The sequence below is a fragment of the Staurois parvus genome, unplaced genomic scaffold (genome assembly GCF_062004578.1).
Source record: "Staurois parvus isolate SC_StPar_1 unplaced genomic scaffold, SC_StPar_1.0 ptg000636l, whole genome shotgun sequence".
NCBI classification, from domain to species: Eukaryota; Metazoa; Chordata; class Amphibia; order Anura; family Ranidae; genus Staurois; species Staurois parvus.
This window is the reverse complement of record NW_028318432.1, coordinates 7631530-7643615: the sequence shown is the minus strand read 5'-3', so window position 1 is coordinate 7643615 and position 12086 is coordinate 7631530. Positions and strand designations below refer to the sequence as shown.

The 12086-nt window shown below is 42.1% G+C and overlaps 1 protein-coding gene across 12 annotated transcripts in view; it reads right to left on the bottom strand.

The window, feature by feature from the left end:
- The window catches only part of KIAA1217 (KIAA1217 ortholog), a 609023-nt gene that overhangs the window by 134917 nt on the left and 462020 nt on the right, over window positions 1-12086 (bottom strand). For 11 of the 12 annotated variants that reach the window (XM_089693772.1, XM_089693774.1, XM_089693764.1 and 8 more), the window contains one exon: window positions 1646-1739. In XM_089693772.1, coding sequence (XP_089549898.1) covers window positions 1646-1739 — 94 coding nt within the window. Of the gene's footprint in view, window positions 1-1645; window positions 1740-2263; window positions 2451-12086 lie in introns of those variants that run through there. The other variant, XM_089693768.1, reaches the window with a different exon arrangement.

Genomic DNA, 12086 nt, shown 5'->3' with positions numbered 1-12086 from the left:
GATCAGTAGTTTGATCCCCCATCCTCTACATCACAATTATGTCCTGAAGTGACATAGGCGCCAGGTGGATTAACCACAGAACACAGCGGGAGTACCAGATATCCTACAGTTCTAGAAGCCCTGGATTCAAGTATCGGAATTTCTTCAATACTGCACAGTGTGGGAGAGGTAAAAATGTAAGCTAAATTCCTGGCAAATAGCAAAATACACAATTAGTGGAGCCATTTTCACCTGCCAAAGCACAAAGCACAGCAATGTCTGGCAGGGTGAAGACCTGATTTTTCAGTTAAGTAACATACACAGGTCTTTTCCTTCCCCTAATCCATGACTGAACAGTGAAAGGAGAAGCAGCTAACTTCTCTGTCACTCTGCCTTCTCCTCCTATCAGAAAATCCCTTATTAGCACATGAGCACTGTAGAACAACTGATTGGCTTCTTGTGCTGCTTCTCCCTCCACCAGTCTGCTTCACAGAGGCTGATACAGGTCAAATTCCGGTGCGCGTATTTTGAAAATAAAAATAATGATATATTAATAAATACAGTGTTGCACTAATTTGTGTATTTTATATCTGCCTGAAAATTAGGTTTAGGCCCCTTCACATGGGTGGACCGATCAGGTCCATCTGTCAGTTTTTTGGGTGGACCCGATTGGACCCTTCATTAATATCTATAGAGTGGCTAATATAAACAGACATGGGGGGTCTGGGGATCAGATTGGATGGCAGTTGGGTGCAAACAGATAGGTGGTCCGTTTACATCAGACATCCCATTGAGGACAGTGAGCTATGTCTGTGTCTGCTCTGCATAACCGTAGCAGACACAGACCAGCCATCTGCTTGCTCAAAGGGATCAGCGGACAGATTCGCCATTGAGCAAGCAGACTCCTAGCGCAGTCCGCCCTGTGTGGGAGGGGCCTTAAAGAGATTCAAAACAGTTTTTTCTTTAAAATAACAAACATGTTATACTTTCCTGGTCTGTGCAATGGTTTTGCATACAGCAGCCCTGATCCTCCACTACTGTGGTTCCCCGCTGGAACTACTGGTTCCCCCCTCCCCGCCAAGCTACTTGGTATGGGGGCACTCATATGGGCTCACTCCTGAGCCTTGATGCTTGCGTCTATTGACATAGACAGCAGGACTCAACCCCACCCCCCAATCCCTCATCACTGGCTGTGATTGACAGCAGCAGAAGCCAATGGCTTAGGGGGCAGCTTCATGCAGGAGGTTTTTTACCTTAATGCAGAGAATGCATTAAGGTAAAAAAAAAAACCTTCTGCCTTTAGAACCACTTCAACTGTCTTTTCCATGAGGGGGTACTTTTTAACATTGTTTATTCTAACATCACAGTCACATTAATATCTGATAAATTTGTCAAAGCTTCAGGAGGTGATCACAGCACAGTATATTTAAAATGAAGGCGCTATATAGGGAACGATATATTCCAGTGCACAGCTAACTTCCTGTCCAACGATCCCATAGAATTAAACTAGCACCTACCACCTTTAGGCTACCACGGCAGTTAGCAAACAGTAATAAGCAGCTCTGCAAAGCTACACAACAAATGAATAATGTAGTCTCAGTATCTCATTCACATTTGAGTCTGTTCAAAAGTAAAAATGTAATTACATTAAAAATCAGGTACTCACTCTTACGTCTCCATTGACCGCCCGAGGCGTGTGGTTGAATGCGTGAGCCGGATCCTTGTTGTAAACTTTGAGGAAAGATCTGTCTTGAATATTCCTGAAAGCAAAACCATGAATATGTGTAACAGCTGCAGATGCAAAATGTGCCTTTTCACATTTTCACCATATCATTACGTCAAATATGACTTTTTTTTTTTCAGGCCAAGGACAAGGAGGACGAAGCGTCTACCATCGCTGATCAGAGAAAAGTCAAGAAAACCCTGAAATTTTCCAGCTCTCCGTCCCTCCGGAGAACTTCTAGCCTGTCCAAACAGCTCCACACCCAGTGGAATCAGGTGGAGCTGGACTATGCAGCCTGTAATTTGAATCAGAGTAAACGGAGGAAGGGAAGTCTAAGCAAAAGCATTTAACCATACACGCACTCGGCTTTGGTTAATATTTAAATGCCTCCCTGGCAAAGGAAAGCAAACACAGGAGGTACCTCGCTGCTGATCTGAGCAACGCAAGGCGGACGCAACACAAGCACGCCTTTGTTCGCAAGCCGCGTACTTACTTTAAATAATATAAATTAGATCAGGAGTCTACAGGCGGCGGTGGCTGACCTGCTGAAAGCAAACTTACGCTGAGCTTTGTCTGCAGTCTTTAGCTCCTTCTTGCATTACAGCTCCCAGACATCCTACAGACTGCCGGCAACAACAAAAAAAGAAGGCTAATGTCAACTCTTGCAGAAAAAGCAAACTGGACGGCTTTTCCAAGCAAAAAAAAAAATGTAATCAGCTCCGAGGAAGAACAAAGAGATGAAAAAAGACTAGGTCTGATTCAGACGCCTCCAGGAAAGGCATTCCTTCTAAGATTGAAGCCAGTGAATTAGGACGCCTTCTAAATGAGGAGTGAATTCCATTGCTCCAGGTGCAGGAGCGCAGTTTTAGTGGGCTGAGCTTCACCAAAGGGATTGTGTTCAAGGAGGAGAAAAGAAAAGAAATATTATGGGTTGGTCTTGTTTTGGTTCTTTTGAAAGTGGAGTTTCCAGATTTAGAACGGAAAAAATGCCGTCCTGCCTAGTTTATCAGTTGGAAATAGAAAACCTGTACTGAGTGAGAAAGCTAAGCTGTCACTGCTGACTTCTCCTTCTAAAAAATGCTAATTGCCTAAAGCTAGCCATACAGGTTTCAAATCAACGGATTCCCCCACAATAAACAGCATGGGTGGAGGAAACTCTATTGTTTGCTACTGTATTCAGACAGCCGCAACACCAGTGGTTGCCTGAATACCTGAACAGTGATTGCATCTGATAGGATGCAGTCATTGTTTGTTCAATAATTTCCTATCAGCTCAGCTGATTTTTAATTTGACTTTTGTTGAGCTGTATGGTGCTCAAATTTTGGCCAATTCAGGAGTAAATTTGACCAAATTTCAAGCTGTGTACGGCCACTGGCCTCAAATCTTTCTGAGTTGCTGGCCCAAAACTAACGTACAAATCAGAAGACCTATTGTCCTTGCTGGATGTATATTCTAGGTAAGTAGCTCAGAAAATAATGAAACTAGGGTTAGCCAACTCAATAATGGCAGGCAACTAGAGGTCAGTAATGGCAGCCCGAATATATTTCTCAACACCGATTTGCTTTAAAGTGAATTTTTGCTTTATATCCAATGCCAATTAAAACTGGACTCCAGTCGGCATCAAAATATTGGTAGCACCCCCTCCTCCTTCAGATTGCAAGGTTTAAATGCTCTATTAATCTAGACCTCCTTTAGTTTTTCTCACTTGATGAAAGAAGCCTGCTATTAACACAGCTCAGTGACTCGTCAGCAATGCCTCTTCCTAGACATTCATACTCTTATCAGACAGCTCAGCTTAAAGTTTTACTAAACCCACAACAGTAAAATCAGTCTGTATATGCAGTAAAGCATGCTTGTTATATTCACTGTGGAACCTAAGGGGCTAATCCTCTGCATTGTGTAAAAAGGCTGTTTGATCCTATCTTCTCTGATCCTCCCCTTCTTCTACTGTCCCCAATCCATCTGCTGATAGAACAGAGCCTTGGGGGCAAGATGAACATGCTCCATTTAGTGTGTATTTCTAGAGAGTTTTTTTTTTCCTTGGGAGAGTGCATGTGATCAGCACAGGGCCAATCAGTGCTGTCCAGACGGAGGTCAGGGGTTCTGCATCCTCCTAGAGCAGAATGAAAACTCCTCCGACAAACTCTAACCAATGCTCTCCTGGACACCGATAGAATCACAAGACCACTATATACTGCTGATGAGAAAAGGTATTTAGCAGTTTATATAAAATAATTGCATTTACATGTTCTGTGTATTGTGGGAGACCAGATATAGTGAATGCAGGGTCCCGGGTTTAGTAACACTTTAAGTTTCAATCAAACACATTGTGTCTCAAAGCTAGAAGCGCCTGTCCTGATGTCTCTCTAGCTAACCCACAGTGTTTAGGTAATCTCTTGTCAAGTATTAAATATTTTTTTCTAAGACAAATATGTTTATATGTCTATAAACCGTTCCAAGGGTAGCCATGGCACTCTATGAAGTAATTGCCCAGGTGCTCTCCCACAAAGAAATCCATATACATCTAAAACTGGCTTAGAGGCCCTCACGGGTCTTGCAGAGGAGAAAGATCAAAAACAGCAGTGTCTTTTTATTCTCAATGTTTCGATGAAGCTCAGTCCATCTTTCTCAATTCCTGATGTCTCTTTAGCTTACCCACAGTGCTCAGGTAATCTCTTGCCATGTATTAAATATTTATTTCTAAGACAAATTATATATATATATATATATATATATATATATATATATATATATATATATAAAATTTGTACTTCCAAATTAAAATTGTCACAGAACCATTCCCTTTAAAGAGACATTAAAGGGTAAGAAAAGCCAAAACTTTTTTTAGTCTGGATAGAGTATAAAAGAGTTATAACTTCTATCAAGGTAGACTCACTCTCTGGATTTATCCTGGTGCCCTTTGTCACTGAGATAGAAAAGGAAATTGTGATCACCAGAACAGGAACAGAGGGGAAATCTCCCAATAGGGCCACCTGTTCCAGCAGCAACTGGCTAAGAGAGGAATTTACTTTACTTTAGGGATGCTTCTAATAGATACTTTGGAAAACTGAGCTTTTTGTTTGTTGTTGGCACCAGAAGACCTGTGCTAAGAACTACCAATGCTGAAAACTAACATACCAGATGTAGGATAAGCCACATGGATTACTGTTTCCAGTCGTTCTGAAGTGACTCACGGACTGACATACACAGTAATAGGAAATTGTTTAAAGGAAATCTGTCACAGGATAAACATGGCGGCTATTATTTCTGAAATCTCCTTCTGAAAATACCAGCTGCCTGGCTATCATGCCAACCCTCTTGCTGCAGTATGAAGTTACAGACCCGGCACATATGACTCCTGTCTATTATACTTGTTCTGGGTCATTGACTGGCAAGGTGGTCAGTGTGACTGGCAACTAGCAATTCCAAGAGAAGAAGAGTTCAGAAATGGCAGATACCATATTTTGAGTATCATCAGCCACATAGGCATGTGGTTTAATACAATGTAAGTGCACTAGACTGCAACCACACTTCAATCTCTTTGCATCTTCAGTTTAGCTACCATGCAGGGCAACAGCAACAAGTGCAACTTACTGACCGCCACACTAGCAGTGCAGGTTCACCTTACTGATGGTCATACTGGCACATTTTCCTTTCACTCCCCTGCTGTCCCATTTGGCCACCAGAAGGCCACCCTTCCACATGTAAGCAACAGTACCTGGTGGTTGTCTGCTCAGACACCTGACACTGTCACATAAGGGTAGGGAGACCTCAGCCCTCTGCAAGCTCCAAGTCATGTCAAAGGACTTAAGTTGGTTGGTTGAGCAGGGACTGGGCGAATTTCAATCTGTTTGGCTGCTCCCACTCGACAGAAGTCGATCTAACAGTTGGCCCCTGTCGAGTGGGCTTGTTGGAAAATTTTTCTCAATCAGTGGCTGCAGCAAATGGGCTGCAGCAGCTTATCTGTGTATTCTGACAGTGGAGGAGTGCCACTGTTGGAATAAAATTTCACCTTGCTTGTGTGGATGGGGGAATCCAAACATTTTTTGGCCAACTGGAAAAAAAATTATCTTATATTATAATATCTATGGCCTAAGTCTTCCTCTCTTCCACTGCCAAATAGGTTGGAATAGGAGCATAGGGAAGGTAAGTCTCTGCAGCTGGATGGGCTGGCATTAAAAGGAAAAAGTGTAGTTGCATTGGCAAAGTACAAGTTCACTTTAAGGACCATTGGGAGGACTTTCATTAAATAAATAATTTTTATTAATTCACATGGCCATTGCCTACAAACCAGTCGGGGCTAGACTTTTGCTTTACTTCATCTGAGTTTCAACATAGTATTCAAACTTTTTCATTCATATCTGTGAACAGGCTACAAAGTGTGCAGAACATCACAATGTACAACTTGACCTTCAACCCTGGATTCTCCCAGTGGGGATTTCAAGATGAATTGAAATGAAGCAGATTATTTGGCTGCACCAGACCTTCAAATACAGAGAGAAATTCTTTAGCACCAACCAGTGGAAACTTGCAGAGGAGATTAGAGCGGCTCATTAAATATTACATGGTGCTGAGGTCAGGCAAGAGGCGTTCTGCTGAAAAAACTGAAAGGGTTTAATAAAAACCAATGCCACAGCACACTGTCTGATCAGAAGGCACCGATCATCCAGAAACACCTACGCCACACAAGGTGACTTGGAAATAATTAAAGGGCAAACTCCAACCAAACAAAAAAACAATTGAAACATATATAAAGAGACGGTTTTACCTGATAACAGCTTTATAAGGCAATGTACATAGGGGCATGTGCATATAACAAAAAAAAAAACACTCAGATCATTCAACTATGCTGCTTAGGCTATCCATAGGAGTTTTTTTTTGTTTTTTTTTTTTTTTACAGACTCTAGTGCAATAGGTAAATGTACACAAATAGGGATTTCAGGCTTAAATTTCCACTTATACCAAATATGCAAGGAATGCGTGCAAAGAAGTGAGGAAAAAAAGCCAACAGATTTGTAGCCCCCTGGTCCTAAATTGGGGATACCATGAAAATGTAGTTTTTGGCTGGGCTGTAGTTAGCTCAGACTGATTTTACAGTTTCTTTATCTGGCTTTCACCTAATCTCAGTTGCGTTGTGCATTTCTCACTGTCGCTAGTAGGTGTCACTGATACCACAGGTCATAGCATGAAATTGTACAAATGGACTGAGTTATGAGATTTCATATTTCTTCCAGTCAGTCCAGTAGGAGGTTCTAGGCCACTGGTGCAAGCTGGGAGAGGATATAAATATTTGGGCTGGGCCATATGCTCATTCTCTTGCCTAAGGAAGAGGTCTGAGGAGGTGCTGCTGGAAAGAGCCCCATGTTAGGTCTAGAAGCCTGTCTGGGCCTACCTGTTCTGAAGTGGTCCAAAGGCTCTCCTGCCCGGAGTGGACGAAGTCGAGCCTAAGTGAGAAGATCCAGGGGAGGCCCCTTGCTTGAGAGAGCCAGGATGAAGGCTGCTGTCCCAGAAGGGCCTGGTGACTCGCTTGGAGGACGCATTAGACTCTGAAAATGTGCTTGCAGAGTTGCTGGGGCAGCTTAAAGGTTCTGACATTGTGAAGCTGGACTTTGTTCTGGATCTGAGCAGTCTGTAAGTGATCTGCATGGCATCTGAATCCCCTAACCCTCTCTTTCCACCTTCTTTCAAGTTCAACCTTAAAGCTTTGAAAAGACCTAAAGTGACTGAAGCCCAATTTTTGTTCTAATCTCCCATTTTTAGCCATGGACTCAGGCCTGGGGTAAATGATGGCTTGCTCCCTGCCCTTTAGAGGTACTATATCTGTCTTCAGGCGAGTCAGGGGGGCTCTACAAATTAAGGGTTCATTCAAACCTGCAAATGCACCCTGCCTCCAACTGGATGTAAGAACCCCAGTGGAGGTCTCCGCAATTAGCTGTGGGAGGCAGCCCCATTGAAAACAATAGGAGGATGCTGGCTACCACAGCTAATCATGCCCACTTGCATGTAATCTCTCATATAGCAAACACATGCAAGTGAACAGCCCTGGCCGCAATGCAATCAGTGCTCCTCCGTTTTCAAGATGACAAACAGGTGGAGCAATAGTGGAACACGGTGTCTCTGAAACACCGATGGTTTTTTATGTTTCCTGTGTCGTAGACTATGCTTTTGGACATTTATTTTACATTGTTGGCCATTTCTTTTACACTGGATTTTCATGGTATCATTCCTACTCCCTCCCCCCCAAATTATAGATGCTGCTAAGTTTCTGTATGTTGAATTTTGAACAGTGTTTGCTGAACCTTCTGTGTGTTGATCCCATGCATCCCTTGCTACAAATTAACAGTGTAACAGTACGATTAGTGAGGGATAGGAGAGCAATGATTCCTCCTACCTGTAGCAGACAAATGAAATCAATACAACATGGGCTTAAACTGCCCATAAATGAAGCAATTTATCTGGGTCAGCAGGGACCTGCTGAATTTCAGTCCATCTATGGCCATTTCCACTCAACAGAGGTAGATCTATCGATTGACTTGTTGAACGACTGTTGAAAATTGTTTTTTGAACAGCCAGCTGCAGCCAGTCAGCTGATCAGTGTATTCAGACAGCGGAGAAATGCTACTGTCAGAATACAATGACACAATGAGAGGGATTTCTCCATCCACCTTGCTGGTGTGGATGAAGGAATCCCTCTAAAACCAGACTAAATCTGGACATACATGAATTGAAATTTGGGCCAGTTCATCAGGGACCAGCCAAATTTCGATCCATGTATTGGGACTGTGGTTGTACAGAAGTCGATCTACTGATCAACTTCTGTACAACTGCCCTGCTGGATATTCCCTGCTCATTCGGAACTACAGGCTCTTAGACTTCAGCGCCGATCAGTGTATTCTGATAGAAGTCTCCCAGCTATCAGAATACAGTAACTCAGAGGATTGGGAAATCAAGTGAGTTATTTTTGTTCAACCTGCTGGTTGAACTAAAAAAAAGACAACTAATATATCGGCTGCCTAAGTCATTTCACAGGAGCTCAGACACTCCTAAAGTGGTTGATCTGCCCCTCGTTAACTGATATACAGTTTGATGAATTAGGGTCATGCTTCAAGCCTTAGGGAGGTAGATACAATTTCACTATGAAATCCAAAGCCCAAAAAAGGTCCACTAAAAACAGATATTTGAATTTTGTGTAGTTTGTGGCATTTCCAATCAAATGCGAACGTATAACTCCCATGCCCTTTTGCAGTGAGATATCTCTTCTACCCAGCTGCCACAACTGACTGGTTCATATCTGAGTGGTGCATTTTGCATGCATTTTAGTCGTATTTTCATAAAAGTGCATCAAAGATGCAGCAAGGCAGATTTTTTTTAATGCCCGTATCTAAAATGCGCAGGTGTGAACAGGGCCATACCAAGCCAAATTATGGTGTCACACTCCCCAAAATTGTTTCCAGACTGTTGAAATAATTAGAGGCCAGCTGGAAGACACTTTCATTAGCTTTGTAAGAGAAGGCACAATTTACAGCAACTCCGGAGTCCCTGAGATATATGATATGCTGACAAGTAATTCAGATTTTATGTAGTAAGTCAGAGCATATACTATATATCACTTTAGTTATGTGCTAGTTAAAGTAGAACTATGGGCAAAAAAATACACATATGATGTAGTCTGTCATTAGAATTAACACCGCAGCAGTTTTTGTTTTTCTGAGCCCCCCTTGTAAGGGTTCGTTTAGACTTGTGGTGGGGGTTATGTTAAAAACACACAGTTGAGCTAAGTTTTTACAGACCTCCATCCACCCCCCTTAAGCCTCAATGGCAGTGGATGGAGGTGTTCACATGCCACAGTTGAGGCTTCGAATTACACCCCCAACAAAAATTTCTTGATATCTCACACTTAGCACGCAGAAAGCCCACCTATTTAAGCGAATGAGTAAGCACCACATTATGCAGAGGCGATTATAGGGGTAAATCGTGTAGTGAGGAGGTGTCACACTACCTCTTCACTGACTGACTGAAAAGAGTTCCAAGCGTGGATCGCTTTTCAGAGGAGTGGCAGTTTAGACAAGTCTAACAGTACTGTTGAATGTTGGTGAGTGGGTGCACTGGACACCCTGGCTGCCATTATGCTACATACTGGGTGTCCAGTGCACTCCTGTACCTTTTAAGGAGCGGTGGGCTCCCTCAGGTTCACCTGCCCTTGGTCTATCAATTAAATACATATGCCTCTGCTATGGGGGCTCTCAAAATTTGTAGATTTAGGACCACAGAATATCGGGGTGCTGTGACGAGGCTCTGTGGCTTACGTACAGTATGTATTTGCAAATGTGTACTAACTAAACCCCTGTTTTTAACGCATACTGTTAGATAGGTTAATTCTGTTGTTGGCAAGCTGGCTGGCAAGTTGAGCTGGGAACTTTCTTTTTTTGACATCGGTTTAGACAAGTCTAAACCTAGCCCAACAGAGTTTATAGACAGTTGTCATAGGATCATTAGTCTTGGTTAAAGGATTTTTCCTAATTTCTTGTCTTGGTGACAACTGTACAGTGTTGGATTTCCACTAACTAGCTGTCTCAGTGAGAGTGGTCACATGGACAAATAGAGAAGGTGACTCTCATTACCAGGGACAGACAGCAAAAAAAAACCTAATGTAGCAGAAATGGCCAACAAACCAAAGATTACAAATCTTAAATCTTTACTGAGATCTTAGGTATAACAGCATGGCTTGTCCAGCAAAGGTTATATATAAAAAAAAAAAAAAAAAAAAACCACACCAACTTTTCAGAGATACTATGGTCCCTTTTCTCAAGGTCACAGACAGGTGGGTCCCATAGTGTTTTAAATTCTCTGCTGCACAAGCCATGCTCTTATTATAACTAAGATATCAGTAAAGATTTGAGATCTGTAACCTTTGGAGTGCTGGCCATTTCTGCTATGTTGGATACTCATGGTATCAACTTTTGGCCGTGCACCTTCCTTAAGGCATGAAAGGTGAGGATGCAGGATTGATTTCTGTTCAGCAATAAAAACCAGGCAGGTGGTCTAATCCTTCCCTGCTCTATCAGAACTACAAATAATCTTTACCTCCACATGTACTTTAAAGAACAACACCAGTTAACTATTATAAGCAGTAAAGCTGCTCATACATTGATCTAAATTTGGCCAGTACAGGGACTGGCAGATTTTGATCAGTGTGTGTGTTCTCTGTTAAAAAATTTTCCATCGATCATCGGTTGCAGGTGATGATCAGAGTATCCTGACTGCTGCGGGTGCTGCTGCCAAAATGTATGGGCCTTAGTGAGGATGGGAGGATTCCTCTATTCACCTCGTTTGGATGGATGGAGGAATCTGTTCCCAATGGCTGAACGGACGAAAAAAATAATAATAACCTTGTGTGGCCAGCTTTACTGCAGTGTTTATTTTTTTGTTTTGATAAAAAGGTTTAAATCATATGAATAAGAGTTTACCCTCCTCAGTTTGGCCCGCATGTAAAAGTGAAGAAAATATAAGACAAAGGCATGTGAAAAAAAAATTCTTTTACTGAACATTAATCCCACACAAGTACCAGAATACAAAATTTTTCACTATAGCGGGAATTTGAGGGTAAAGCCGCTGAGATTGTTTAATACAGGGGCCTACCTTTGAAAACGAGATCTCAGTTATAAGGCCTGACTTTTTATCATGTGTAGAAAGACATTTATAAAGAGATTTAAGAGCTACAAGAGGTTCAGCTCCACAGCAGGCAGGATCAAGAAGTAAGGTCAGAAGACCTCCTATGATGAATTCTAGAAAAGGTTATATGGGACTCACCAGGCAGGTAATTTAACATAAGCCTGTCAGACCTGCACTTTATGGGTCAAAGACACAGATGGGAATGTAAATCAGTGCGTTCCGCTAATAGTTGCATGGATTCTGATGACAACGGTGTAAAATCTACAGGGAGCACACAGTCACCGCTGTAATTATCCCCACTTATTATGCAAATGAAAGGATGTGATTGAGGACTCACTTTCTGCATACCAACGCAGGGCAATGGCACTATCCAGAAGAATGAAAATAACTTTAAGTTCTAGTCTCCAAATGTTTTTTTATTCGTCTCCAAATTACTTTACCAGCTCCTGACTTCAATGTTTTATCTCAAATGAAAGTAGAACGCCACCCAATCCTTTTTTTCTCAGAGTTGAGAAGGGTTGGAAACTCAGATTAATTTTTTTTGCTTTTTGTATCTCAATTGTGCAGATGTTATCTCACTTCCTGTCCCATCTTGCGCTAATAGTTTTTACGGGAAGTGAAAGATAATTTCCCCAGCAGGAACAAAGACAAAAAAAACTGAAAATGAATTATTCTAATCGTTCTAACTCCACTAAACATGTCTTACTGCTAT